This window comes from Theobroma cacao, chromosome 2, assembly GCF_053813885.1.
Source record: "Theobroma cacao isolate CCN51 chromosome 2, ASM5381388v1, whole genome shotgun sequence".
Classification (NCBI taxonomy): domain Eukaryota; kingdom Viridiplantae; phylum Streptophyta; class Magnoliopsida; order Malvales; family Malvaceae; genus Theobroma; species Theobroma cacao.
Window position 1 is genome coordinate 343,749 of NC_142640.1, and position 27,247 is coordinate 370,995.

The 27,247-nt window shown below is 38.1% G+C and overlaps 2 protein-coding genes and 1 long non-coding RNA gene across 5 annotated transcripts; 1 reads left to right on the top strand and 2 right to left on the bottom strand.

Annotated features, from left to right (window-relative positions):
- Positions 1–1,408: 1,408 nt before the first annotated feature.
- On the bottom strand, positions 1,409–15,859 carry CHR4 (chromatin remodeling 4). Of its 3 annotated transcripts, none has more exons than XM_088803346.1 (11): positions 15,441–15,859; positions 13,614–13,953; positions 12,807–12,908; positions 11,880–12,671; positions 10,521–10,622; positions 7,640–10,396; positions 6,743–6,900; positions 5,554–5,668; positions 4,717–4,799; positions 3,709–4,375; positions 1,409–3,612 (listed from the first exon to the last, which is right to left on the bottom strand). In XM_088803346.1, exons 2-11 carry the CDS (start codon positions 13,827–13,829, stop codon positions 1,576–1,578), a joined length of 7,029 nt encoding a protein of 2,342 aa, XP_088659472.1. In that variant the 5' UTR covers positions 13,830–13,953; positions 15,441–15,859; the 3' UTR covers positions 1,409–1,575. The 3 variants fall into 3 exon arrangements, with proteins under 3 accessions (XP_088659472.1, XP_017971153.2, XP_007041050.3); XM_018115664.2 differs by having other exon boundaries at positions 10,521–10,619; positions 15,109–15,859; XM_007040988.3 differs by having other exon boundaries at positions 15,109–15,859.
- A 1,973-nt stretch (positions 15,860–17,832) lies between these two features.
- Positions 17,833–25,300, top strand: LOC18607035 (kinase superfamily with octicosapeptide/Phox/Bem1p domain-containing protein). The gene is made up of 9 exons (XM_007040991.3): positions 17,833–18,039; positions 19,110–22,224; positions 22,319–22,399; positions 22,943–23,095; positions 23,400–23,563; positions 23,672–23,819; positions 23,971–24,093; positions 24,389–24,476; positions 24,878–25,300. Exons 2-9 carry the CDS (start codon positions 19,237–19,239, stop codon positions 25,078–25,080), a joined length of 3,948 nt encoding a protein of 1,315 aa, XP_007041053.3. The 5' UTR covers positions 17,833–18,039; positions 19,110–19,236; the 3' UTR covers positions 25,081–25,300.
- LOC148763883 (uncharacterized) lies at positions 24,913–27,044 on the bottom strand. Its single transcript, XR_016024641.1, has 4 exons — positions 26,587–27,044; positions 26,278–26,462; positions 25,958–26,182; positions 24,913–25,883 (listed from the first exon to the last, which is right to left on the bottom strand). It is a non-coding gene; the product is annotated as an uncharacterized LOC148763883 (long non-coding RNA).
- Positions 27,045–27,247: the final 203 nt, after the last annotated feature.

A 27,247-nucleotide genomic window follows, 5' to 3' on the forward strand; every position in this document is an offset into this window, starting at 1 on the left:
GTCCCTCTACCATTACTTCTTAGTTTTCTTCCCTGCTTTCCATTGTGATTATCATTTTATTTTTTATCAAACAAAGACTACATATCATGTATACGTTTATGGAGGAATGAGGAATGAAATCTTTAGTTTAAACCCAAAACCGGAAAACAATGGAGTTTCTCGTTGCCTCCCCTTGATTTTGCTGAACTTTGATGATAGACAAGGGAGCTTGTTTTAATGGAATAGATGATCTAAACAACTCATAATGTTTACTATTAAAAAGAAATCAGATCATGGAGTTGTTCTGTTTTGCTGAATTGGTTCCAACACAAAGCTAGTAAAGATTCCATTTCATTACAGATGATAACATCACGAGAGAAAAAGAGAAAAGAAATGGCCGCAGGCATCCATGTGCAGGGGGGCAGCTACCATCTCCAAGTGAATTACTTAAGAATGCTGAATCTGTAATTAATTTATTATGGGAGACAAATACCCATAATTGACGGTCAGCTTGTTCTATATAGTTAACATTGCATTAAACAACCAATCCAGAATTTGAATCTGATTAGTTTAATCCCACAAGTTATCGATTCCATAACAGTATGTTTTTCTTGCTTTACAAGCCTACCTGCGCTCGAGTCACTTCACTTCTTTTTAGTCCATGGTTGTGCTGCAATACCATATTGTCACAGTGAAAGCATGGATGGTCAGTCATGCACAACAACATACTACCAATATAATACTAAACCAGACTGATTCCGAGGCATAACTCAAGAAAGAAGCTACCCCACAAGATGCAATTGAAATATTTATTACATACAAGAGATGGGGTCAATCCAACCTGACCTACGATTGGCAAATGAATATATATATATATATATATTTATTTATATTATAACCCACACACACACACACAAAAGAAAAGCAATTTGTAACCAAACCTAGGAAAAGGGGTTTATCTGAAAAGGGTATCTATAAACATCTGGCAATTTCAAATCAACCTGCAGCAGCACATACTTGGAGAAAGTATCTTTTGCTCAGAAAACTGGTAATACATGGGGCATTTTTTGCACAAGTTTTCATTCTGCCGCTGCAGCAAAATTCACTAAATCATGTGTTATATATATATATATAAATATATCCACGATCCATGCTACATTAATAATGCCAAAGTATAAACTAGCTAGAGTGATCATCACATTCAGGAGAATGAATTTTACAGTTATGAAACAAAAAATGGCACAGCTCGGTTGTTGGAGAGAGTAAATGCGGCAGAAGCTTACTGCGACATGAAAGAAACTTTTCTCCAAATTCCATGACCTGGTTAGGTCAGCTGATATGAACCTCATTATGCAGATGAAAATTTCATTGTCTGCTCCGCAAATAATAGCAAGCTCTCAAACTGGAGGCAAGATGACAAAAGAAGCAATTGCAAGCATGCAACACTATATATTTCATTTCCTCTTACAGAAACTTTACACTAGAGATGTCCTAAGTGATCCTATATACTCTAGTTAATCACTCACTGCATCACGCCTACAAAAATTCGAGCACATCAAAGAATAATTATTTTCACTGTTTACTCCTGTATAACAGCTATGGTTCATGGTCACTCACAGGATGATCTGACACAGTGCCTTCTGATGATATTTCCTCTACATCAGGCTGTTCAGGCCGAGAAGGATCAGACTGAGTCTTGCTAGAATCCCCACTATCATGCTCATCTCGTCTCTCCTCTGGTGGCTGATCCTGTACATCAATAGGAGAGCTCTGCTTAGCCATTCTTTTGTCAGACACACCTTGTGAATCTGGATATCCGACTTCATTAACAGATTTTGGCAATGGAAGCTTGCTATCAAGTAAACTTGAATTTGTCATGGCAGAAGATGATGACATGTGCGGACCTGGAGCAACACAAGACGCTACCAGTTGTAGCACTTCAGGGGAAGGGGATAAACCCATGCTTGATTTCTTTGGTGGAATTAGGTATGCTGATGAAGATGAGGGATTCATCATATTTAAGTTAAGAGGAGGCAGGTTCAGATCAGATTCAATCCAAGGAAGACCTGCAGTTCCAGTTATTGATTGTGGATGCAGTTGAAATGGCGGGGCTAATGGAATTGTGCATGCTGGAGGGAGGCTGCTACTTCCAGCTGCATCTGGTAGGACCTGCCTGAACATATGTGACTTCCGCTTCTTTTTCTTCTTTAGACCTCGCCTAGGATCCTTTGGTTGGGAAGGAGGGGGCCCAGGTACCACAAACGGGGGAATGGTTGACTTATCTTCTCCATACAGTACACGAACTGACTGAGCGATTGCTGACACAGTGGGTGGTAGATCAGGATCTGGTGGTTTGGCAGCAGTGTTAACAGCTTCCCGAAGCCAATGAGGTAACTTGTTATTGGAAGAATTATTTCCAACTACTTCTTTTCCCTTTGAATGGGAAGGATTCAGCACTTTATTTGGATCGGGGAGCAATCCAGAGCTGGCAGATTCACCACTTCCACCATTATTGTGTGAATCACGTAAAATATGAAGCGATCTATCAAGAAGACTAGGCAGCTTCCCATACTTCATTGAACCATAATCATCCTCCTTCCTGTGTAAATCATAGCTACTGGAGCAATTCAGACTTGAACCCAAGTTGCTGGCTCCAAAAGAGTTGAGAAAAAAGGGTTTCTCACTAGGTACATTTGAAGAAGGGCCTGGCCTATCAGAGGGTCCAGCAATTGAATCTCCAGAAAAGTTTGCACGAAATTTGTCAGGATTCCATGTTGGAATAGGAGGAAAATGATCATTTTGCAAACCAAGTTGCTCTGCTGGCTCAAAATGAGACAGGCTGGAAGCTAGATCACCAAAACCCAATTTCATATCTGTCAGGTGGGATTGAAATTTTGATGGTGCAACAAATCTACTTCCCTGCAATGCCCGTGTCATCATTCCATCAGGAATGCTCGGAAACAAGGAAGAAGATTTGGTAGTTTTTGTTGGCTTGGTGAATTTTGGAACTGGGAAAGCTGGCCCATCCAAAATCTTGAGTTGTTCCTCCTCCCACCTATTTGCCAATTCTTCTGAAGTTTTATACTTTGAAAACTTTAGCCTGGGGTCTCTAAGCATGGCCTCCCAATTCCCTCGTCCATGCCTACGAACACCAATCCAGAGAAAATCAAGTTCATCCTCTGACCAGCCCTCTACCTTTGATTTCTTTTTATACAAGTTCCCTGAACCAGATCCAGTTCTCATCATAATATTTTCAAGCACCCTCCTATGGTTTTCAGGAAAAGAAGAAATGGACGGCAACTGACCCAAACCCAATGTTGGAGGCATGTCCCTCTCTTGTTGATTATACCTAGGAACATCTTGTGGAGGGAATTTCAAACTGGACAGCAGTGGCATTGCCTGAAGGTCTTGCATGGACTCATTTACAGCATCATGCCTACTCCCTAAGGATAAGCTAGGCAATAGGTCATGATGTGACATGTTCACGCTTTTGGTAGGAAGGGGGAATCTGGGCAGCAATTTCTCATCAAAAGGTAAATTAGGCAATGACATCTTTTCCTGAAAATCAGCAAAACTAGCACCAGAGCTTTCTAATCGATCAGAACCTTTTCCTTGTGGAACGGCGGGAGGATACTGCAAAGAAATAAGTATTGTCATCATATATTTACATGGAAAGAAGGTTTTGCTTTTGACAACTAAACAAACCAAAATGGAGAGAAATAGAGTTACCAGACTAAATGGAAGCCAACTATCTTGATTGCTATTTCTAAGACGCTGTTGTAAAACTTCTGGTGATACATCTTGCAATCTAAATTTGTCCAGGGTAGTCTCTTGACCTTTAGCTTCTTTCTCAGCTGAAGGTCCAGTAGACGGAGCTAAACTGAATGGAAACTCTGGTCCAGTTCCTGGCCTGCTTTGCCTGCCATTTGATCTTGAGAAGTTTCTATGATACGAGTCTAATTGATTAGCATTGGGGGCACAGAGCCCAAGAACTGGCAACAAGTTGTTGGTTGATAGCGAGCTGGTATAGCTTATGCCCTGATGATTGTTACTTGGAAGGATTATGTCAGGGGAAGACTGATGAAGAGGATTAATAGAAAGATCCAACTGACCACTTATTTTATGTTTTGATAGCCTCCCAAGCCTTAAAATTGAATCAGCCTTGCTCTTTGGTTCATCTGATGATTGAGCAAGTTTGTTATCCTCCAAGTCAATTACTGAACACTTTTCTTTAACTGTCTGTTGAGCTGATTGGTTTACATGATCCCCATCTCTCTCATTCATGGAAGGACACTGAGGTACTAACTCAAGTCTAGGAAATCCCTCACTCGAACGAAACTCTTCAATTGCATTCCTCCTAGCCAGCCGTTCTTTTTGTCGAGCACGGAGTTTAGTACTGTCCAAAAAGGATTATAAAGTAAATTAACGCATCGAAGATGTCAAATATTTAAGAATCCTATCCTACTCATTTGCTTAACAAAGTTAACCCAAATTGTATCTCTGAAAGTAAAAGATAGAGTGTAGGGATGGCTGCCAAATTATTCAAAGATTTCAACAAGGAGAGTATGTATCAATTCTTCTGCAAATTTAAATGTTTGGCCCAACAAGTTCATTATAGAGATTCATTACCTGTTTTAACAATCAATCAGCTAACATTGCATTTAAAAATTGGAATTTTAAAAATACTATTTTCCTGGCATTTGAAAAGTGAAATTCTCAGAAAGAATCTGAACGTACTACTTTGCTTTAAGAGCTCGTCCAGCTGGTGTATATTCCCGCTCTGGCTCTGCTTCTGGTTCTCTTTCTTCTTCACCACCACTCTGCATTTTGACAAAATAACAAGTTGCAAACACCATGAATAAGTAGTACAAGAACTAATGTAGCTTACTTACAGGCAACTATGCAAGCATTCGCATGTGCATGTGGAATCATTAAAGTATGTCCATATGATTTAAAGAAGTTTTACATATTTATGACGGAGATATATGAAAAGCCAGTCTTTTCTCAAAGGTTCTATATTTGAGTAGTCCAATTAAATGAAGGGATCTCAGTTTACCTCACAAAGAAATTGTTGGCACAAGCAGAAGAGAATAGTTAGAAGAGGGAAATGCTAAAGACAGAAATGGATAAAAGATTTGAAGTAATTGGAGTAAAAGAAAGAGGGGAGGGAGAAGAGGAACTTCAGTTCTGACTAAAATGTCAATTTTACTCCATCCTAGTTAGCCATTATGAGAGATATTAAGAATGAAATGTATGAAAGTTATCATTGGTCACCATTTTTAAAAAACTGACAAGATGGCATATGACAGCTAGAGGAGGAAAGAAAGGCATCATGTAAATCAAAACTAACTTTGAACAGGCAAAGAAAATATATTGTTGGAATGAATTTTTTTTTCTCTCCAAATTAAGACATTGAAACAGACATGAAGGAAAAATAGTGAGAAAAATAAAACAAATAATACTAAATGCTAACTGTTGATTACTAAGTCTAAATCGTATGTCATGTCACAGGCAGCCATGTTAAAAGAGGGGGGGAGGGGGAATGCATTTTAATTAGAAAGCAAAGTGAAGTACCTCACTCATCGTTTCATTAGGATGTGGAGCATATGCCTCCCTATAAGAGACGGCTTTCCTCTGTCGCTTCCCTCTACCAAGGGCTGCTTCCTCCTCACTTTGATATTTCTCCCACCTGTTACCCAGTAAATCAAGCAAGAAAGTTAAATACAAGCACTCCAAAAAATAAATTCAAACTACCAAAGTGGGTACTCAAGTTAGTGACATAATACCATAAGGCACACTATAATGATGACTAGTTTTATTCTTGTTTCATTTCCCAAAAGGTCAATTGCTTTTAATGTTCACAGATGCATTGATTGTTCTCCTAAGAAATGAATTGCCTTTAAAGTTATAAGGAGATGTAAGAGGTGTTATTCTCGCACTGAAAATAAGTTGATTTCTACTTATTATTCTATTTCGACACTTATTCTACAGAATAGCGTTCATTGTGTCTGAACAGCACTTACCACAATCATTCATTTATCAAGTAAGTTTTATTTCATTCAAAAACAACAGCCAGTTCTGAATTGTGGACCATGCTATATTTAGAAATTTAAAGGCAGTGAAGTAGCACCCAAAATGCCAAAGAAACTATCAAGAACTACAGAAAAGCTCAATATATAATCTGAAATTTTGATTGCCCAAAACCTTAAATCTCAATTCTCAATATCTCAATCATAAAAGAGCCCAATAATCCAAAACTACTAGAAGATGAAATAAAATAGGTATTTATAGCCTACTTCCTAACCCCAACATAAATAAAACAAGTCTCTATATAGTTGAAACCATCTATAGCCTGTTCTTGTACAGCATAAGGCAGTCTAAACCTGCCAATGGCCAACCTCTAGGTCCGTGCAGGCAAAGAAAGCCATCCCTACACTGACTTACGTTTTGGGACAAAAGCCAAGGGTTGTGTCTTATAATTTAACAACAAGGCCATTTCTATAATTTAATGAACAAGAAAAAGAAAATATTCTCAAGTTTGACACCCTGGTAATATGCTTGGAAATCCTCATAACTCATATTCCTTGCTATTGACCTCATTCCATGACACTAGTCAATGCATAAATTTCATCATTTTCTTAACTACTCTAATGGATTTTTCCAGTGCACCAAAAAATTAGATCATCCTGCGCATTTAAATATAAGGAACCATTAATTCAATGATTTTTTCAAAGAGAAATAACAGGGAAAAAAAAATTTTCACCTCACACGCAAAAGTTTGTCCCATTCGTTTTCTTCAGTATTATTTACCACATTATCTTCTTTCTTCTCAGAACTCTGCACAGAAGTATCATCAGCAACAGCTGGAGGTGATTCACCTCCCCCTGCTTCATCTGTTGTTTCATCATTCCATTCCACAGACTGCACATGAAGAAAATGAGAAAATGTTTGATAATAACAAACAACAAATATTCTCCTGCTTTCCATAGAATTAGATATCAGACCAGAAATGCAACCAGCGATAAAGATAAAATGAGTCTGAGAAAATATTAAAAACTATGAGAATTATTGAAGAACAATTCTCTTATGAGCAGCTAATTTTAAGACCCCACAAATGGGGGCAAATACAGAGAAAAAACTATCAATTTTAACGATAAAAAATTCTCTCAAACAAGCATGAATTCTCTACGAAACAACATTTTAAAGATAAACAGATACAGTATCCTCTACAACAGGCTCTGATGGTTGGTAATAAAATGCAAGCCTCCATACATCAAAATGCTCCTAGAATGTAATCAGTTGGTTTTACAACCTATAGCTATAATGTGGTCTAAAGCCTGCTGAAGCAGTTCTAAATATTTATAAGCACGTATAGTTCCCAACATTTAAGGTACACCCTTGAGCCCAAGTTTGACCAACTAAACCTAGTATTTTAAGCTCAATTTGAAGAAAATTTCAATTGTGTAGGACACGTTTATTGCAAAAAGCAAACATGGATGCAACAAAAACAGTAGCTCCAACGATTTGATGAAACAAATGCATCAGTTTGTATCAGTCCTGTGTGAAAAGACCAGTACAATATGTCCTTCCATATGCTAACCGATGATTGTATTAACATCAAAACCACATAATTCAACATAATATGAGCATAACAACTCACCTTTACTGAGCCAAGCATATCATTCTCCAAATCCGTCTCAACAATATCAGTTGATCCAGACTGCAGGTTTGAACGATCAAGCAGTTTTAAAATTGCATTTTCATCCCACACAATCTTGGTGCCACCATCTGTACATTTGTCCTTGTACACATCTCCAAGACCACCACCCCTCTTCCGCTGCTTATGTTCCATATCCATTAACACTTCTTCTTTATTACTATTACCTTCACCTGTGTCTTTCCCACTTGAAGAATCATTGAAGAGTTCTTCTGTTCCCCATCGCAGAATATCTTCCACTTCCTTTTGAGATCCAGACTTGTTAACAAACAGCTGATCAAGCATTAGTTTCTTTTTAGCAAGCTGCAAGATGCGCTCTTCTACACTGGCACGAACTACAAGCCTGTATACTAAAAGTCTGTTTGATTGTCCAATTCGATGTGCCCGATTCATAGCTTGGATGTCAGCATGTGGATTGAAATCAGAATCATAGATTATAACAGTGTCAGCTGTTGCCAAATTGATACCAAGGCCACAAGAACGTGTTGACAACAAGAAGACAAATCGACTTTTGTCTTGGTTAAACCTCGCTATCGCTGTTTGACGATCAGCCACTGAAACAGAACCATCAACTCTCTCATATGTTTTAGGGCCAAATTCTATGGTCAAATAATCCTCAAGGATATCAAGAAGCTTAGTCATTTGTGAAAAAATAAGAACTCTATGGCCTTCCCTATATAACACTTTAAGCATGGAATGCAACAGAGTCAACTTGGCAGAAGCTTTTATACGCATTTCATGAAGAAACTCCATTGATCCAGACTCAGGCTCAGTACCTGGTATGAGATATGGATGATTACAAACCTTTCTCAGTTGCATCACGATGTTTAACATTGACTGCTGTGCAACTCCTTTCCCAATATTCCGTAATATCTGATAGTTCTTAGTTAGCATTGCACGGTAGTATTCAGCTTGAATGGATGACAACTCAACAGGAACCATTCGTTCAGTTTTAGGGGGAATATTTTGCATGGCGTCCCTTTTAAGCCTTCGAAGCATATGAGGAGCAACAAGTTTCTTCAGTTCCTCAACCTTTTCCGCAGTTGTAAGATCATTAAACTTCTCCTCAAATGAAGATAAAGAAGGGAAGGAAGCTGGCTGCAAGAAATTAAGTAAGTTATACATCTCACCAATGTTATTCTGAAGTGGAGTTCCAGTCAACAAAACACGATGTTGGAAAGAGAATGTGTTGAGCAAGCTAAACAGCTTACTGCCTGAATTTTTCAAACGATGACCCTCATCAACCACAAGAACTTCCCAAGGAACTCCACGCAAATGAGAGGAGTCCGCAAGAATCATTTCATAAGTAGTCAAAAGAACATTAAATTTGTAAGAAGCTGTTCTCTTATTCAATTCATTTGGATCACTAGCATGCCATTCATACTGGCGAATGATGGCTCTAGCTTTTGCACAACCATGATACTCCACAACATTTAAGTCAGGAGCCCATAATGCAAACTCAGCAAGCCAGTTAGGCATTGTAGAAAGTGGAACCAGCACTAAACAAGGCAGAGTGGCTTTAAACTCAAAATAAAGTGATGAAAGAAAGGCCACAGCAGACACAGTTTTCCCAAGCCCCATCTCATCAGCCAATATAACATTTTTGGATTTATGCCAGCATTTACGCAACCAATTGAGAGCTTCAAGCTGATGGGGAAACAGTGAGCCTCCCTTCAGTTCTTTAGGTTGCTCTGCCAAGTTAACAATATCATGCTGCTGGTCCCCCTTTCCCCTAGATTCATCCTTAGCAGCATCTTTTTCCAATGTTTGGCGTTCAAACTGATCAAACAGATCAATCAGATGAGAAGATTGTTGAACAACAGGTTCTTCTAATCTTTCCCAAGTGCACTCATCATATGGAAGACCAGTCCACTTCACAAAAGCTTCCTTCATACCATCATTTGAAACACGGAGAGAGATAACTCGCTGAGGCTTCTTCCACTTTTCCTCACAGATATTTATCACAGATGTTCCATACTTGGCCTTGTAATTTTCTAGTTTTCTCTTTGCCAGAGCTTTCAGCTGCGATTCAGAAATCCAACTATTATGAATATGTGATTTCCCCACCCATTTAACAAAAAATTCATAAGACACTGTCTCCCCATTAGAAAATGCAGATTGAGTCCCAGCTGGTTCCTCAACTTTATTTTCAGCACTGCTACTCATTTTCATTTCTACATCCATCTCTTTTATCCTTGTGGGTGTTTCACAAATTTTTGGAACTTCACTGGTATCATGACTTCTCAAAATAACATCAGCATCCACCTCCTCTACTACCAGTTTTTCATTTCTTTTTCTTGAATCTTCTACAATTACTGCAGATTCATCTGGATCCTTACCATTTAAGATTGCACAATCAGAATCCTTGGCATCTTTGCTCAATAAATCCATGGAATTCCCCCCCTTGCATTTTTTAGTGACAGACCTTCTATATACATGTATTTTATCCACTCTTACTTCATTCTTTATGCTTTCTTCTTTATCAGAACTTTTCAAAGTATTAGAACAACCTTCAGCAAGATTTTCAGCAGCTGCTATATCAGAATCAATATCACAAACAGAATTCTCCTCTGAAAGCTTGTTTTGATTTTCTACAATTAGCAAATCATCAGAATGCATGTCTTCTGAAACTGCTACAGATGCGTGATGCAAAACACTAGCATTATCACCTTGAACCCGACATCCTAAAACTCGATCAACCTGCGAAGCAAATAAGTACAAAATATGGGAAAAAATGCTATTCATTAACCATAAAAGTAAAGAATCTTTATTCAAGGCAGAAACAATGATCTTTGATATAGCCATGTAAAAGAAGTTGACTTACCTGCTGAACTTCAGCAGGAACACTGTCTTCATGAATCAGTGAGGCATCCAGAGTCCCTTTATCTGACTCATCTGACTGGTGTGTTACCTCCTCAGGAAGCTTCTGATCAAGAAATAGCAAGTATTTAAGCAATCAACAGAAAGAATTCCAAGAGTAGTCACAATGATTTGATGACATCAGCAAAGAACATTGAAATATGAAGACAACAATGATATTTATGTATTAAATCACATATTGGTCCATTGAGGTGTACATATTCAAGACATCGACTACAGGACATCACACTTAAATGTCTAACAAAATCAGAGTGTTAGCTATAAATCATTTCGGTAAAAAACAAGTCCATATTCACCCAGATCCAACTGATCCATGAGACCCATCCTAAGCTGTAGATCTAAATTTATACATCAATAGGCCAATTATAATATCAGACAGCAGGATATAAGGAATTTACAGCGCTGATGTAGACCCAAAAAAACTTGAACACAAATATAAAATCATCAGACAATTTCTATTACACATTCCTAGTCAAAACGTGACACATGTGATGCTTAGAAGACAAAAAATGAAAGATAGAGAAAGACAACTTGTATAAAAAAATAGCATATATTTAACTCTAAACTAGTGCAAATAATGCAGGAACCAAATTTTATAACTGTATAAAATTTTAAGATCACCATTTCAAAAGTTCAAAAAATAAGCCACCCATCTTAAATTTGAATTTGTATGCCACATGGGAAAACACACCCAGAGGGAAAAACTCTCAGCTAAAAGATTAATGAAGTTTTCTTTTCACATTCTCATATAGAATGATAAAACTAAGCATGCAGGAGAACTGAAAACAAGTAGCAATTAAAGAAAGTAGTGCAAATTTGGAGGGGAAGAATCTCAGCCAGGGGGACTCCTAATTGATAACGATGAAAAAGCATAAAAAATGTGCTTGCGCCTGGCACCATTTGGAATGAAAAATTACAGACCCTATGTCTCTTATGTAAGATCTGCTGTAATTTCTAGTTATATATGCAACAATTGGCCCAACATGATATAAGACAAAGCAACTTATTAGCTAGCTAATATCCCCCAAAAAAATATTTCTGACTTCCTTTTTTGACCAATATTTGCACCCAATCACATATGCAAGAGTTAAGTTCAGAAAACAAGGGGACATCAAGCAAATCCATTAAAGTAAAAAACTTCAAGAGGGTTAAAACATTAAATATCTTCAAATCCTTGTTTGAAGAGAAACTTTATCATTCTCCATATTATTCATTCCAAAACCCATCTGAGATCTAAAATAAAACAAAAAAAACCTCCAACCACCCACTAACATGATAAATAATCTAGAAGATTTTAACATACCTCATCTTTTTTCTGGGCATCTAAATTCTTGCTTCCGTCATCATCCTTTGACAAAGATGTAGAAACCCCATGATTAAGAGGTTTCTGTTTCTGATGAGTTTTACTAGACCCATGACCAATATTATTTGCTTTAGATTTTTTTTTGGAAGTACTAATAGTATGCTTTCCTTTATCTCTCTTACGCTTCTTTTGACTTGCCTCATTATTGACTTTCTGCTTTCTTTTTCTATCTCTCCTTGTGGCTACACCAATTGCAAGAACAATTTTGTTTCTGGGAGACTCATTATCACAAGACAATTCATGCTTCCCTTCAGGTGCTTCATCATTTTGCTCTGATTTTGTGGTTTTAGAATGAGACAAAACCTCATCAGCAGGAGGAATTAACTTCCTTTCTGCAGATGAATCTGTTGGGGATGCATCAAGCTTCTTTTCATCTTCAACATTCACAAAAGATGAACCACCTTCCTCAGCACCAGCAAGGGATGTAAGACTTGGCTTGGGGATACAAGGTTCATCTATTTGCGAGGATTCTGGTTCCTTTTTCAAATTATCAACTCCCTGAGCTAAATCAGATTTTCCTTTGGTGGAAGAGGATCTTTTCTTCGCAATAATGGACGTTCCAAAAATTCGGGACATTTTTTCAGTAGCAGGTAACTTTATTCCAGTGTGAGCTTTTGTCTTGATGATTTTTGATCTTGCTCGTTTTGAAATTGAATCCAGATGGGTAATGGGCTTGAGTGGATCAGTTTTCTTGCAGCACTTTGGACATTGCCACTTTCCCATTGGAATGCGCTGCAATGATGAATAACACGGCAGAGTAAAGAAAAGAAAAGAGATATAAAAGGTAGGACAAGAGTCAAAAACTAATAGCTAATACAGCCACAAAATGAAGAAGAGGATCATCTCAAGTCAGGTGTGATAGCATACCTTAAGAGGTGGATCAAGGCATTGAAGATGATAAGTTCTAGGACAACTATCACAACACAACAAGTTGCCACCAAGATCACAAATTACACATTCATAGTAGTACTGGAGACAAAAAGTTTGCAAAGAACAGATGTCAGAAGCAGCTTACAAATGCCTCAAAACACAGTCAAGACACAAGATTGCAAATGGACGTATAAATAGAACCCTTCCTTTGGATTTTGTTTGAGCTTCATACACTACTTTTCTCCTCACCTAGTATACAGTATGATACTATAACGATGCTGTTAGAGTTTCCAGTATACAGTATACATGTTTCTCAAGCAGAACAAGGGGAGAGGTAGACATGTGCAAAAAATGAAATGCTTCTGCAAACACAATCTGTAATCACGATTAGAAGTACTTGAGGTTTGATGCATAGAAGAAGAGGACTACACAAATCAAGGTGGAAAAGACCGATGAAAACCCAATTCCACTAATAGCTCTAATGTTGAGTACCTTAACTCTTAATATGGGTAAAAAGTGATATTGAATTGACTCATGCATGATTTAAAATTTAACTTCTGGCACATTGATTATGATAGTTGATAAAAACCTAGCTAAATTCGACAACACTTTAACTAATCAAATCTTGAGTAAAATTGAAACATATTGACAAGAGATTTTCCACAAAAAAAAAAAAGAGAAAAATCAAGAGATTGTGTAGCTACCTCAACCATCCACAAACATAACTTACCATATCAAATAAGAAAAGAAAAGAACTAAATTGCAATGATGGAAATAAATAACTGATGGAACAAGACAACTAACCCCATCATTTCCTTTCTTTTTAGATGACAACTGATCGGAGCTTATTTCACCTTTCAGCCTTCGTTTAGCTGAAGTACTCCTTGGAGATTCTGATGCTACTAAGTTCTCTTCTTTACCATTGGCTAGGGATGGTCCACAAGGAAGCTTTCTTCGCTTGCGCTTCAAAACCCAGTTTCGATTAATCATTTTACTACTTGATGAACCGTTATCCTTCATCTTTATTAATTCTAGGTCTTACATCGTGGCTATGAACAACATAAAGCATGTCATGAGTCACTGCCAGAGCAATGAAGCTTCAAACCCGCAATCTTAGGCAATGAAAAGCCTCAAAGTACAATTCCTACACATTCAGCAACATTAAATGTTTTTAGAAAGAAAAGCAACTATCAGCAACAATGGCATTAGCCAAAGAACAGTAAAGCACACACATAAACACATTGAAAGCATTTTCGATAAGAACACAAAGCTTTGCTTACTTAAAGCTGTTGGCATCAACATTATTAAGTCAAAGAGAAAAAGGGACAGAGTGCTTTCCAAAGTAAAAGAGGGAAGAAAATCATATTGAACTTAACAAAACATTAACACATGAGATCGGACTTCACTGATTCTCATTTCAAAACAGGGTGTCAATAGCAATTCTGATTAGCAACCAGCTTCAGGTTGCTGCTAATCAACTAGTCAACATCTAAGTTCACATTATTCTCAGTGTTCACATTTGGTTTCTAAAAAGTCAAACTTGGTGTGCCAAGATCAACAAGTTAATTAAACTAAGAGTCATTATCTATCCATGTCCATGCCAAAGCAAACCATTAAGGTTTTGCTCAAAATTGAACACAATAGTCAATCCACAGTCGAACTCCATATTCTACACAAAGCAGAAGCAGCAACGGATTTCATGATAAGATAGGAGTAGCATCAAAGCAGGTTTAATCCAGACATTAACCATGGGATGAAAATTAAAGAAAATGAAAGTAGGAAAACAGCATTGACAATGGTTTGACACATTTCTAAACTCCCAATTCAATCAGCAACAGGGACCAAATGCAAGGCTAAATCCCAGCAGTATATTAGAATAGCTTTGGAAAATACAGCAACTAAGAGATATTATCTAGTCTAGCAATAAGATGACATGTAAACCAAACAATTGATCATCAAATACTATGGAAATTAACACAAAAACAACCAAAACTGAATAATCAGTTTCCAAAACTCAACCCATGCATAACACATTCACCTCACATTGAACTCCAAAACCCCGTTTCAACAAAACTCACCTTCATCGACAAACTCATTCACAAAAACCCAATTCCCAAATCACTCCAAAAACCTCCAAATTTCAATCAAACTATGAACACAAACATTCCAACATCAACCAGCACCGCACATTCCACAAAACATCAGAATAGACAAAACAGACAGCTCAAAGTACCTAAATTAGAAAGAACTTAGCAAAAAAAAGGAAATAAACAGTACCCAGATAGGAAAAGAAGCTTACCAATCTTCCTTGTGGATCAAAGAATCAAACTCAAGTGGAATAATATGAAGACTAACAGATTGACAGATGTAGTGAATATAGAGAGATATAGTACGAGAGAGAGGGGAGGGGGGGTTAGGGTATAGAAAGCAAAGAAAAGCGAGAGGAGAGAGAGATACGAGAAAGAGAGAGAGACAGAGAAGACACAAGAAAAATCAATAAATATAGAGAGAGAGAATTGAAAAAAAAAACACCCAAAAAAATTAAAAACTAAAATAAGAGATTTATAGATATAGAGAGTGTTTATAGAGAGAGAAAGGCTGAGGTCTTGTAGAGAGAGAAAGAGAGCATACGATACGGATTCGCCGGGGTCATAGGGACGGGGTTACCACTCTGACATGGCAGCGCATGAGAGAGAGAAAGGGAAAGCTAGCTCTCCCCTCTCTCTCTCTCTCTCTTCTTTCCTTCCATCTCTCTCCTACCTAACCACTGATGCCATGCCACGTGGCCTTACCAGACGCCACCTCCCATATTGCTTCTCTTTTCTTTTTTCTATTTTTATTTTCCTTTCTCTTCTCCCCAAGCCAAGGAGAAACTCGCTTTCCCTTTCTCTCTCTGTCTCTCCTCATAATCGCCTCCCTCCATTGCCTTTGCTTGCTTGGATGCATGCCTTGATGGAACCCTCTTATTCTTTCTTTAATCCCCTTTTCCTCGCAGCCTTTTTCACTTTTCTTTCGTTCTTGCTTCTTTGTGATCATCTTGTTTCGTATTTCTCGCCATAATTACTTCTTAGTTTAACTTCTCATTGCATAATTAATCCATGTTTTCCCATCAATCACATCTTTTAAATTGTATTAACAGTTAACTGTAAAACTTATTTTATATTTTTTCCACAATTACTTTTAGTTTCATTTTAAGTCGCACAATTCCGAATGAATATAATAAATATTTGTTACTTATAATCAATTTATGATTCCACGGTACCATAAGTGACATAAAAAAACCGAAAATTACCAGATAAAATACACTATCTATGTTTCAAAATTTGTACTATTAATGGAGGAAATTTGGCATGAGAGATCTTTCCTAATATAGTGGCTTAGCTACATAAGCATAATTCAATGATTTGCCTGTATTCTATGTTGTATTATCAATTGCCAAATAAATAGAAGAACGTGCAAGGAAAGCAACTAAGGTTACTAAATTTGTGACCCTATCTCAAACTCTTTCTTCAAATAGCAATGTCATCATTCCTTCTTTCCCAGGTTTTGAACTAGAGAATGGCTTCTTTCTGCTGAAGTTTGGATGAAGAGTTCAGGATTGCCACATGCATATGATAAGATAATCGATCAAAAGCCCTCCTAAACTTCCTCCGACATGCTTTCTGTTCGCATAATCCTAAACCCGAAACCTTAAAACCATAGTTTGATTGCAAGTTTGTTTTCTCATCCTGGTTCCATGAACATCATCTCTCTTCTGCTATGTAAAATGGATGGTGCCAATGAGATGCGATTGCAAAGGCAAATGGTGGTAGAGAGCAAAATGGAACAAGGTGACAAACACAAGACTTCCCCTGCATCTATATAATTAGCAGCTTGATGGGAAAAAAGAAGCATTTGGGTATCCGAAAACAGTTGCTCCCATCTCAATCATTGACGTTGCCTGTTCAAACATCATGTTGAACACACCATTAACAGTAGACCATCTCGAGGAACATGAATGAAAGGGCTTGTCGTCTGATGTAGGGAAGCAATTGATTTTGCATGGATGATGTAACAATGGATTGCAACTGGCTATGGCTATTGAGGTCACAGACGATGTAAAATGGTCGAAAGCGATGTTGTACTATCGTGATGCTTTTAACTCTCAATAATTATATATTTTTTTAACAATTTCGTTTATGGAAATTATATAAACTGATAAGATACAAAATATTATGATAGTAAATTATGATTTGTTTCTATTGTAAAAAATTATACAAAAATAATTATCCTAGTTGCATTACCAGATTGCAATGCCATTGACCATGAAGCTCGATCCCATCAAATAGTAAACTCATTTTGAATAATTACAAATAAAAGATATTGATAAAAAAGTTTTAATTTGATTTGACCTAAGTTAAATAATTTTTTTATCTTTAATGTAAAAAATACGATATTCTAAAATTATTAGTAAAAATATTTACAGATCAAATTACCTACTAAGTCTACAAGTCTAATCAAACTAGCTACAATTAAATATAATCTTTTAAATTGGAGTTCTCGGCTCAACTTGATTTGAAAATTTTTTATTAAAAATATTAAAATATAAATATTTTTTTAATAATTAGAATAATAAAGCCTAATTAATCAAAATTTACGCTCAAACCTAATTAGTAGAAGTAGCTAGAAGAGAGTCTCCCTAACAAGCGTGGTAAACCTTAGCCCACTGGATTTCCAAGGGAGGAACGCAGGCCCACTGGAATTAGGCCATAAAGCTCGAAAGCCACGTGCCTTAACACGTGCTGTCCACTTCACGTCCAAATGTCCATCCTCAGTCTCACCAACCCACAAACGTCTCCTCGAGCGCGGGACCCACACGCACCTGAGACCTTGCTGAACACCGTTCAATGACTGTACCGTGATTCATACGCGCTGACATCACGCGTCGCGAGAGAGCAACCCCCTCAAGAAAATGTCGAAAATACCGACGTTTTAAGGGAGAATAAATCATGATTACGGTGTCCGAAAAGGGAGAAAATTTAAGAGATCTAGAGAGAAAAAATAGAAAAGAAATCATTATTTTATTTAAAAAATAATATACATAAATAAAATAAAAAAAGGAAATTGTTGGGAGAGAGAAAGGGAGACGGCTTCTCTCTATTTTGGACTGAAAATGAGAAATTTGTAGAGAGAGAAAGTCAATAATCTTTTGCTTTGCTGCTCACTGCTCTGTTCTTCTTTTTCCTTTTAGGTAATATATTTCCGTCGCTCTTTCTTTTAATTAATTACTTGTGTTGGGTTAAGTAATGATTGTAACCCTTAAATCTGTTTATGGGCTTCGTTCTGATTCAATTTTAAATCTCAATTTTCTTATATTTATAGTGAATTTTGGGCTTATTTATATAGTGTTATTTTTTTCGTGGGTTTGATTAGTGGTTTTGGAGTGATTAGAATCGATTTTGAGCTTGATTTTTATAATATTATTACATATTTTTATTTATTATTTTGATTGGGATGATTTAGTATTCAGATTGATTTTGTCTTCGTTTGAGATCACGCTTTGTGCGATTGATTTAAACTCTTTTCGGGTATGTTCGGTGTGCACCATTGCCTTTGCATGTTTGTATTGGAGCGTTATTTGGAATTCATGTTTAGGGTTTTAGATTTGCACTGTATGTAGTGCTTTGTATATTCACTTCTTTGTTTACCTTTGGCCCAACAGAAGGAAAAGCCCCAAATGTATATATTCTATGACATGTATATTACAGCTTCAAATCTGTTTTCTAGTTGCATTAATGCTTTACTGAAATGGGTTAAAACTTAAAAGAAGAGAGAAGAAAAAGGAAAAAGAAAGGCTATGAATTTCTCTTATTAGGTTGTAGCTTGAACTATGGAGTTTATGCTAAAGGTACGCATGATTTGGATAGCAGAATCACTCTCTCCCCAAAAATGAGCTTCATATTGTTTTATCTTCACAAATATTGCTGCTGTTTCTAGGTGGTGGATTTGCGCTTAATTTCATTTATGTATATGATTATAAGAATGCATTGGTTGATAGATCATTGCTTGTGAGGTTATTGTGTTTTAAGTAGATTGATTTCGCAGTTTCTTTCTTTTCATGGACATATTTAGCTGGTATTTTTTGCTGTAGTCAGTGTCATTATCAATAATTTTGTCTCTTTTAATGGCAAAGGGATAGCTATACATTCTGTATAAAATGGTGGAAGTTATGTTTTATTGGAGGATGTTGTCAATTTTCTCAAAGACCTTTATGTGAATAACTAATTTTTGTTAATGGTGAATGCCCATTCGATTTTTCAGGTTCAGGTTAAGGTCTTTGGAAAGCAAACTTTGCTGTTGGCTATGGCAGAATGCATGTGCTGATACTACACTGGTGTGATAATCATGGCATATTGCCTTGGTTTATTTTCCTGGAAAATTTAGCTAAATGGAGAGAAATCTAGGAAAAGGCATAATGGATCAACAGAAGAACTATGAACAAGTACGATATAATAATGTGGATGCTAGAAATGAGACTCTTGGGTCTGCAAATCAAAGATTTTTCCATGATCCATCTAGTAATATTAATACTAACATCCGACCTCCGGATTATAATATGTCAATGGGAGCTAGACCAGTGCTGAATTACTCCATTCGGACAGGTGAGGAGTTTGCTCTGGAATTTATGCGGGACAGGGTAAATCCCAGGCAGCATTTTATTCAGAGTGCTTATGGTGATCCTAACAGTGGGCCTGTTTATATGGATCTAAAGGGCATTCTGGGAATTTCTCATACAGGTTCTGAAAGTGGCTCTGATATCTCTATGCTTAACACAGTAGAAAAACCCCGTCCCCAGGAGTTTGAGAGAAAGACCCCTTCTGTACATGAAGACAAAAGCTATTATGATTCCATCCGATCAGTACCTCGATCCTCTTCAAGAAATGATATTAGTCGGGGACATCAAGGGTATGCATCTTCAAGTGCTTCCTTCAGCCCATCCACTAAGGTGAAGTTCCTTTGCAGCTTTGATGGTAAAATTTTACCGCGTCCCAGTGATGGGAAACTTAGATATGTTGGGGGCGAAACACGTATCATCCGAATAAGCAGGGATGTTTCCTGGCAAGAGCTTGTTCAAAAAACCTTAGCAATTTACAACCAAGCCCATACCATAAAATACCAATTGCCTGGGGAGGATCTTGATGCATTGGTCTCCGTATCTTGTGATGAGGATCTGCAAAACATGATGGAGGAATGTAATGTGCTAGAAGATGGAGGATCGCAGAAACCCAGGATATTCCTTTCCTCTAGTAGTGATCTGGAGGAGGCTCAGTATGGTTTGGGAGGTGTGGAGGGTGATTCTGAGATGCAATATGTTGTTGCTGTGAATGGCATGGACCTTGGGTCAAGAAAAAACTCAATTGCAGCAAGTACGTCAGGGAACAATTTGGATGAGTTACTTGGTTTAAATGTTGAAAGGGAGGTTGATCGGACTGTGACTGAAGCAGCTGCTACTAGTACCGCTGCTTTGACATCTAATGCACCTTCACCAACTGTCCAATCTTCTCAGGCACCTTCACCAACAATCCAAACTTCTCAACCGGTATTGGCAAGTCCATCTAGCACTTATGCATCCAGTTCACAGCCATACTCGGAACCAAAAGTGCGTCATGGTGAAGTGAGCCAGCAGCTGTCCTCCACTCCGCAGGTAGATGGGAAGAGTAATGTTCCTTTGTCTGCTCCACTGCAATACGGTTATGGTTCCCAACCCTCTAACTATGTCATGCCTGGAGAAAATTTAGTCTTAATGCCATTCCATGGGCATGTGGCTCCCCAGGCAGGTTTAGCTGATGAGAAAATGTATATGGGCTTTCAAGTGCAAGATCCAGAAGCATCTGTAAAAGAGGTGAAACTAAAAAGAGATAGCTCAGCCTCAAAAATAAATGAACCTGAAAAAGTTCGATCCTTAGACAAAGCTCCACCGACAAAGGAGCCAAAAATGAAAAGAGATACCTCACTTCCAAAGATAAATGAAACTGAAAAAATTCGGATTTCAGAGAAAGAGTACAGTGTTCCTTCACATGCATATGACAGTTCTGTTCCAAATCATATTTCTGAAGAGGAAGCATCTGTTACCATTTCGGTGCCAGACATTAGCTCACCTTTGTTGCCCACAAAAAATTTCAAAAAGACCCAGGAAGCTGTGCAGAATATGGTGGCCTCTGAAGTTGTAACTGAAGGGAGAAAGAACATTGAAGATGACCACTTTTACGCATCTGGTGGGCCCTTTACATCTGGAGGTGGTGGTTCTGAGGCTGATCCAGATGACTTTAGCCGCCATGAACCCTCTGTGATTCCTCAACGGGTTTTTCATTCAGAAAGAATCCCCAGGGAGCAAGCAGAAATGAACCGTTTGTCAAAGTCTGATGATTCTTTTGGGTCTCAGTTTCTAATGACTCAAGCACGTTCTGATTCTTCCCAACCAATCACAGAATCAGTTGACAAGATTGATGACGGGAATTTGGCTCCCCAAGCTGATCAGTCTGTCACTTCTGCAAATCCACTGCCTACAAATCCTCAGACTGTTATGGATGGGCTTCCACAATTTGAGAAGTACAAAGATTTTTCTGATAAAATCAACTCCAATATTCCTGAGGAGGGGCGTGAATCAACTAAGCAGAAATCTGAATTGAAACAAATCACAGTTAAGAGTGCTGCTGATGAAGAAGCAGCTGGGTTAAATCATCCCACAGCAAGTCAAGGAACTTCTGTTAAGCACCTTGAAGATCCTTCCTTAAAGCCATCTGATTTTGAGCGAATTGAGAAAGATGACAACAAGAAAACTGGAAATTATACTAAGGGGCATGAACACCCTTTGGTGTGGGCAGAGAACCCAATTAGAGCAACTTCCAATGTACAGCCTGCTGCTCCTGTCAGCACCCCAGAGCAGGGAGACATACTTATTGATATCAACGATCGCTTTCCTCGTGATCTTTTGTCTGATATATTCTCAAAAGTAAGAATGTCCCAGAACCTCTATGGTATCAGTCCATTTCCTGGTGATGGAGCTGGATTGAGCTTAAACATGGAGAATCATGAACCTAAGCATTGGTCATACTTTCGTAATTTGGCTCAAGATGAGTTTGTTAGAAAGGATGTTTCCCTCATGGATCAGGACCATCTGGGTTTCTCATCTCCGCTTACAAATGTTGAAGGTGGGGCTCCTATCGATTACAGTTATCCACCTTTGAAATCTGCTGGCACAGTTGCCTCAGGTCATCTTAACCCACACATCAATTTTGGTGAGGACATCAGGCAGGAGTCAACTGGTGTTACTGCTGCTAACAACTTGGATTTAGGTTACAAGTCTCCGCTGAAGGGTGATGAAAGTGCACACTTAGATGGGCCTAACAACAAAGTACCCGAATCAGAGTATGAGGTACTAGTGCCAGTTGATTTTGATATATCCCTCTGCTTGTGAAGATACTGCTTGCATGTGTCCCTGTTTTCTAATTTTTCCTTGTATTTTCAAGGGTGGGAAACTGGATATTCAGAATGCTGGTATATCTCTTGTGGATCTTTCTCTTGGAGATTTTGATATCAGTACATTGCAGGTATTTCTTCCATCCTCTGTTATCTACAGATATGTTCATACTGCAAAAGTTGATGAATGTTCATTTGCATTTTCTTTTTTGAAAATTTCCAGCCGTATTGAAGCTTAGCCAGATTTTATTTATATATGCTTATGCTTAAGTCTTCAATAGAAGTTTTTCTTCCGTCAGTAGCATTATAATCCAATCACGAGGAGCCATTACTATCATTGTCAATAGCACCCCTGCAACTGCTACCAATTGCTTCATAGATTATAGGATATCATTTACAAAAAATCTTTATTACCTTATCTAAGCCAGCATGCTGCCAATTACATCACCTCTGACACTGTGATATCTGCTTCTCTCTTCACCTCCTCATCTTAATTTATGCTGGTGAATTTAATAGAAATCAGTGAAAAATGCTATTCACCTTGCTGTTGATTGAACTATTCTGTGTTCTACATTTCTGCTTCTTTTAGCAAGATTGTTCAGTTGATGTAGTTGAGATTTTTTAGTCACTATTTTCAACTCCATGTTGGTTAATTTCTTCGATTGCCATGGCAGATCATAAAAAATGAAGATCTGGAAGAGCTGAGGGAACTGGGTTCTGGTACATTTGGGACTGTCTACCATGGAAAATGGAGGGGAACTGATGTTGCCATCAAGCGGATAAAAAAGAGCTGTTTCACTGGTCGTTCATCTGAGCAAGAAAGATTGGTGAGTTTTCCATCCAAGATATTTGATGACCAAGCATACAGTGAGTCAGATAGACTTGCTAATCTTGCAGTCACAAACTTGGGGTTGTTAGCTAACATGTGATTTTGCACAAGATTAATTACCAGCAAGTGGATTTTGTCAATCCCTGACTGCAGGGATGTGGCTTTTGTTAGCCTGGATGGTTCCTTTTTCTGGTGCTTAATTTGCCTGTTGTTTCTTGGCATTTTGTGCATCATCAAGGCGATTGATACTTTTGTACTTCATCCCATGCCATTTCTAACAACCAACACTAACTATTTTTCAGACTGTGGAGTTCTGGCGTGAAGCTGAAATACTTTCAAAGCTTCACCACCCCAATGTTGTGGCATTTTATGGCGTGGTGCAGGATGGACCTGGAGGAACACTAGCCACTGTCACAGAGTTCATGGTGAATGGCTCTCTTAGACATGTTTTGCTTAGCAAAGACAGGTCGTATTTTTATTTATAATTATCCCTAGGATGTAATACTTTCATCACTCAATTGAATTTCCTGTTGTTATATCATGTATTCACTTTACAAGTTTTGTAACTGTCCAGGCAACTTGATCGTCGTAAGCGGCTCATTATTGCCATGGATGCAGCATTTGGGATGGAATATTTACATTCAAAGAACATTGTGCATTTTGATTTAAAATGTGACAACTTGCTTGTCAACTTGAAAGACCCTGCACGGCCTATTTGCAAGGTAATTTGCGAGATAGTTTTTACATATAAATTTGTAAATTTCTGGTGCATGTGGCTGATCAAATTACCAATTCCTTTGTTCTTGTTTGGTAGGTAGATATTGATTTCCAATTCAAATAAAAGTTTCAATAAAAATGATGTTGACTGTGCAGGTTGGTGATTTTGGGTTGTCAAAGATAAAAAGGAATACCTTGGTTACTGGTGGTGTGAGGGGAACTCTTCCATGGATGGCTCCAGAGCTGTTGAATGGCAGCAGTAGTAAGGTTTCTGAGAAGGTAATGTAAAACAATTATGTTTTGGAGGTTGTGTGAAGTTTGTTTAGATGTTAGTTCAAATCTAGCTTTACTGCAGTCCAGCTTATGCTGGAAATATCTTATGCTTAATAGAAGGGATTGTCTCTTGGTGGTTTTGTTTCTCGCATTGTTGTGGATGGTTTTTGAGCATAAGTTGGTTTTATGCAAGCCTCAAATGTAGGTTTCTTCGCTAAAATCCCACCTCCTAGACCACCTAAACTAAGCACCAATGGTCTTTTATGCAAGTATTGCTTACGTTGGATATTGTTATTTGCAGGTTGATGTGTTCTCATTCGGCATTGTCCTATGGGAGATTCTTACTGGTGAGGAGCCTTATGCCAATATGCATTATGGAGCAATAATAGGTCTGAAATCTCTTTGCTTGCTCTCGTTTATGTTATATGTGCTTTTACTTTGTGAGACGGGCACATATTGAAATGATATTGTTGTGTGCTGGCCTGCTTCTCTCTTTTTGTTTCCATATTAAGTTCTGCTGAAGGGTCCCTTGCCATTGTTTTCTCAATTTAACTGCATGTTCAAATTTTCTATGTTTCATAAAATTTCTTTCATCTGTTAAATTCAAGTATTTCTCACATTGATAGGAGTGTCTACATTGTGCATTTCACATCCATTTAGCTTATCTGGTGTCAAGTCTCTGTAAACTATAGTCCGTGGTGTATTTGAACACATGTTCCTGCCCCTGTTCTTGGTGAATTGAATACGTAGAAGTGGTAGTGTGTAGTCTGATTACTTGACTTCCATGCAGGAGGCATCGTTAGCAACACATTGAGGCCACCTGTACCAAGCTACTGCGACTCTGAATGGAAGTTACTAATGGAGCAGTGCTGGGCTCCCGACCCTGTGGTTCGCCCATCATTCACAGAGATTGCCAGACGCTTACGTACCATGTCCTCAGCATGCCAGACAAAACCACATGGTCATCAGGCGCTGAGCCAAGTATGTAAGTGATGGCTCTCAGTGATTCCCTTATTTTGATGCCCTCATCGATGAAATATGATAGTGTATTTTCTTTTTTACTCCATAAACGTTGTGTAGTATATGAGTAAGGGAGGAGGAGCTCCCATTGAGAGGGTGAGATATGATTTGTGTTTCGTAAGACAAAAAAAATTTGTTTATATGTAAAGTTATTATTTGTGTCAATAATAAATACGAACTCTGTTTTGGTGCTTGTGACTAAAGTTAATACAAAGTGCTTTTGGTTTCTCAGTCCTCAGTGTGCCACCCGCCCCCCAAACTTGAATGTGATTAAAAGAATTCTCTCTGCATATCTTTCTAAAAGGAGATGCATAAAATTAACTTCTCTTCTCTTACAAAACTTGGAACCTTATCTCACCGTTACAATTGCATTACCAAGTATGTGTATTATAGATCTTGTATCAATGAGAGGTAGGGTGGACTTTATATTTGTAAATGAAGGTTTTTTTTTAATAAATATGATTTTTAAGTTGCAAATGTGAATCCCCGAAGTTGATCTTTCCAATCTGAAGATGTATCTATCAGTTTCTAGCTCATTGCACACAAAGTCTAATGTCGGGGACCTTCATCAGTCATGGTAGCGTTTAACTTCCACCGTAATGCCAAGCAGACATGACGATGAGAAATGCTGCCGCAATTGCAAGAGGGACCCAACCACCTTTGATTGATCTCGAACCGCACAGAGAAAAGTAGGCGCCCTTCCCTAACGGGACAAGGATCCCGTGCCTGCGTCATAAGGAATGTGGTTACCAGCATGACCATCACTATTGCTGTGCCTGTTGTGACAAGGAAACATGTGTCGTTGACTTGAATGTGGAAAGACAGAAAACAGTGGACATTAAATAATTACCAGATGCATTTCCAAATTTGGGTTCTCTTCTCTGAATCCAGCCGTCACAGCAATACAAAGAACCATTAGGACCCAGTTAATACCAGGAATGTATACCTGGCTTTGGAAAACCTGTCTGACGAGCACAACTTTGACTCATGGAAAACAGCTATATATGTCCAAGAGCCTGCTTGATTAAGGAAAACGTTGCACTCATGGTGATAAGCACGGGCCAACTTGTGCTATCTGCAGAACAATGAATATCCACCATTCATCAAACACACATTTCTCACGTAGAAAGAGAAGTTTGTTTTACCGTAATCAAGTTTGGATCAGGTTACCTTGGTCATGATCATTTGCTCCACAAACAATTAAGACGTGCTTCAGGAGAGGGGTGAGTGTATAATGAGTCACAGAGCTCCATTTAAACTCTTTGTATCTTCAATTCCATCAGGAGATGAGTTGCAGAAAACATACAAAGGACGCCCAAATCTCCATAGATTACTCCTAGGCTCTGAAATGCAAGCTGCAGAACCAAAGAAGTCAGAGATTTTTTCTGAAGGAATGACAAAAGTTCATATGCATGGGTGTGTTTCTGTGTATTTCTGGTCTAAGGAACTGGAGAAAAGGAAATACATCACGATTCATACCTCTTCCTGATTGGCGCTAATCCTAGCAGCCTCCCTCATCAACAGGCTGATCAAGCTCTTCCGTGCCAGTTTACGTACCTTACTTAGCATGTCATTCATACCATTTCCCTGTAGATGGAACTACAGCTAGATCCTCTATTTATTTCTCAGTTTAGCCTAGACATGAAAGACAGAAAGATGACTTCTCATTTCATTGCCAGGAAACCACCATTCTTGGAAATGAACTCAATGAATCAACCACCCCCAGGTTGCACATCAAAGTGCTGGAGAACCTCTCATCTACATAAAAAGTCCAAACCCATCATACGATTTGAGGGTGAAAAACAAATATTTGGTCTCAAGGATGTGACATGAAAAACCACAGAACTTTGGGCAGTTGTTCAAACATCCTTGCGGGAAAAAAGGCACTGATTTCGTACTTTATTCCTCGTATACCGCACATCTTACTCAAACGACAAAAGATCCTACAAAACAATTTAAAGGAACGCAAGGACTACCCCGGCACACTCGTAGGTTGATCAGGTCATGGAACTGCTTGGTTTTGTTGGAGTATTTCTCTTTCGAAACCCGTATCTGCCATCAAATATATGTTGGATTGTCCACAATTTTGATTTATTGGACTCTCAATCTACGTTCAGGTTTATCTGATCATGTCGTGAGT

Excerpts from the sequence above, each read along its gene's own strand:
- CHR4 (XM_088803346.1), bottom strand. The coding sequence starts at position 13,829 with ATGAAGGATAACGGTTCATCAAGTAGTAAAATGATTAATCGAAACTGG. Across the intron at positions 10,397-10,520 it reads TTCCTGCTGAAGTTCAGCAG|GTTGATCGAGTTTTAGGATG; the intron begins GTAAGTCAACTT and ends TTTGCTTCGCAG. Across the intron at positions 5,669-6,742 it reads GACAAACTTTTGCGTGTGAG|GTGGGAGAAATATCAAAGTG; the intron begins GTGAAAATTTTT and ends ACTGGGTAACAG.
- LOC18607035 (XM_007040991.3), top strand. The coding sequence starts at position 19,237 with ATGGAGAGAAATCTAGGAAAAGGCATAATGGATCAACAGAAGAACTAT. Across the intron at positions 22,400-22,942 it reads TTGATATCAGTACATTGCAG|ATCATAAAAAATGAAGATCT; the intron begins GTATTTCTTCCA and ends TTGCCATGGCAG. Across the intron at positions 23,096-23,399 it reads CATCTGAGCAAGAAAGATTG|ACTGTGGAGTTCTGGCGTGA; the intron begins GTGAGTTTTCCA and ends ACTATTTTTCAG.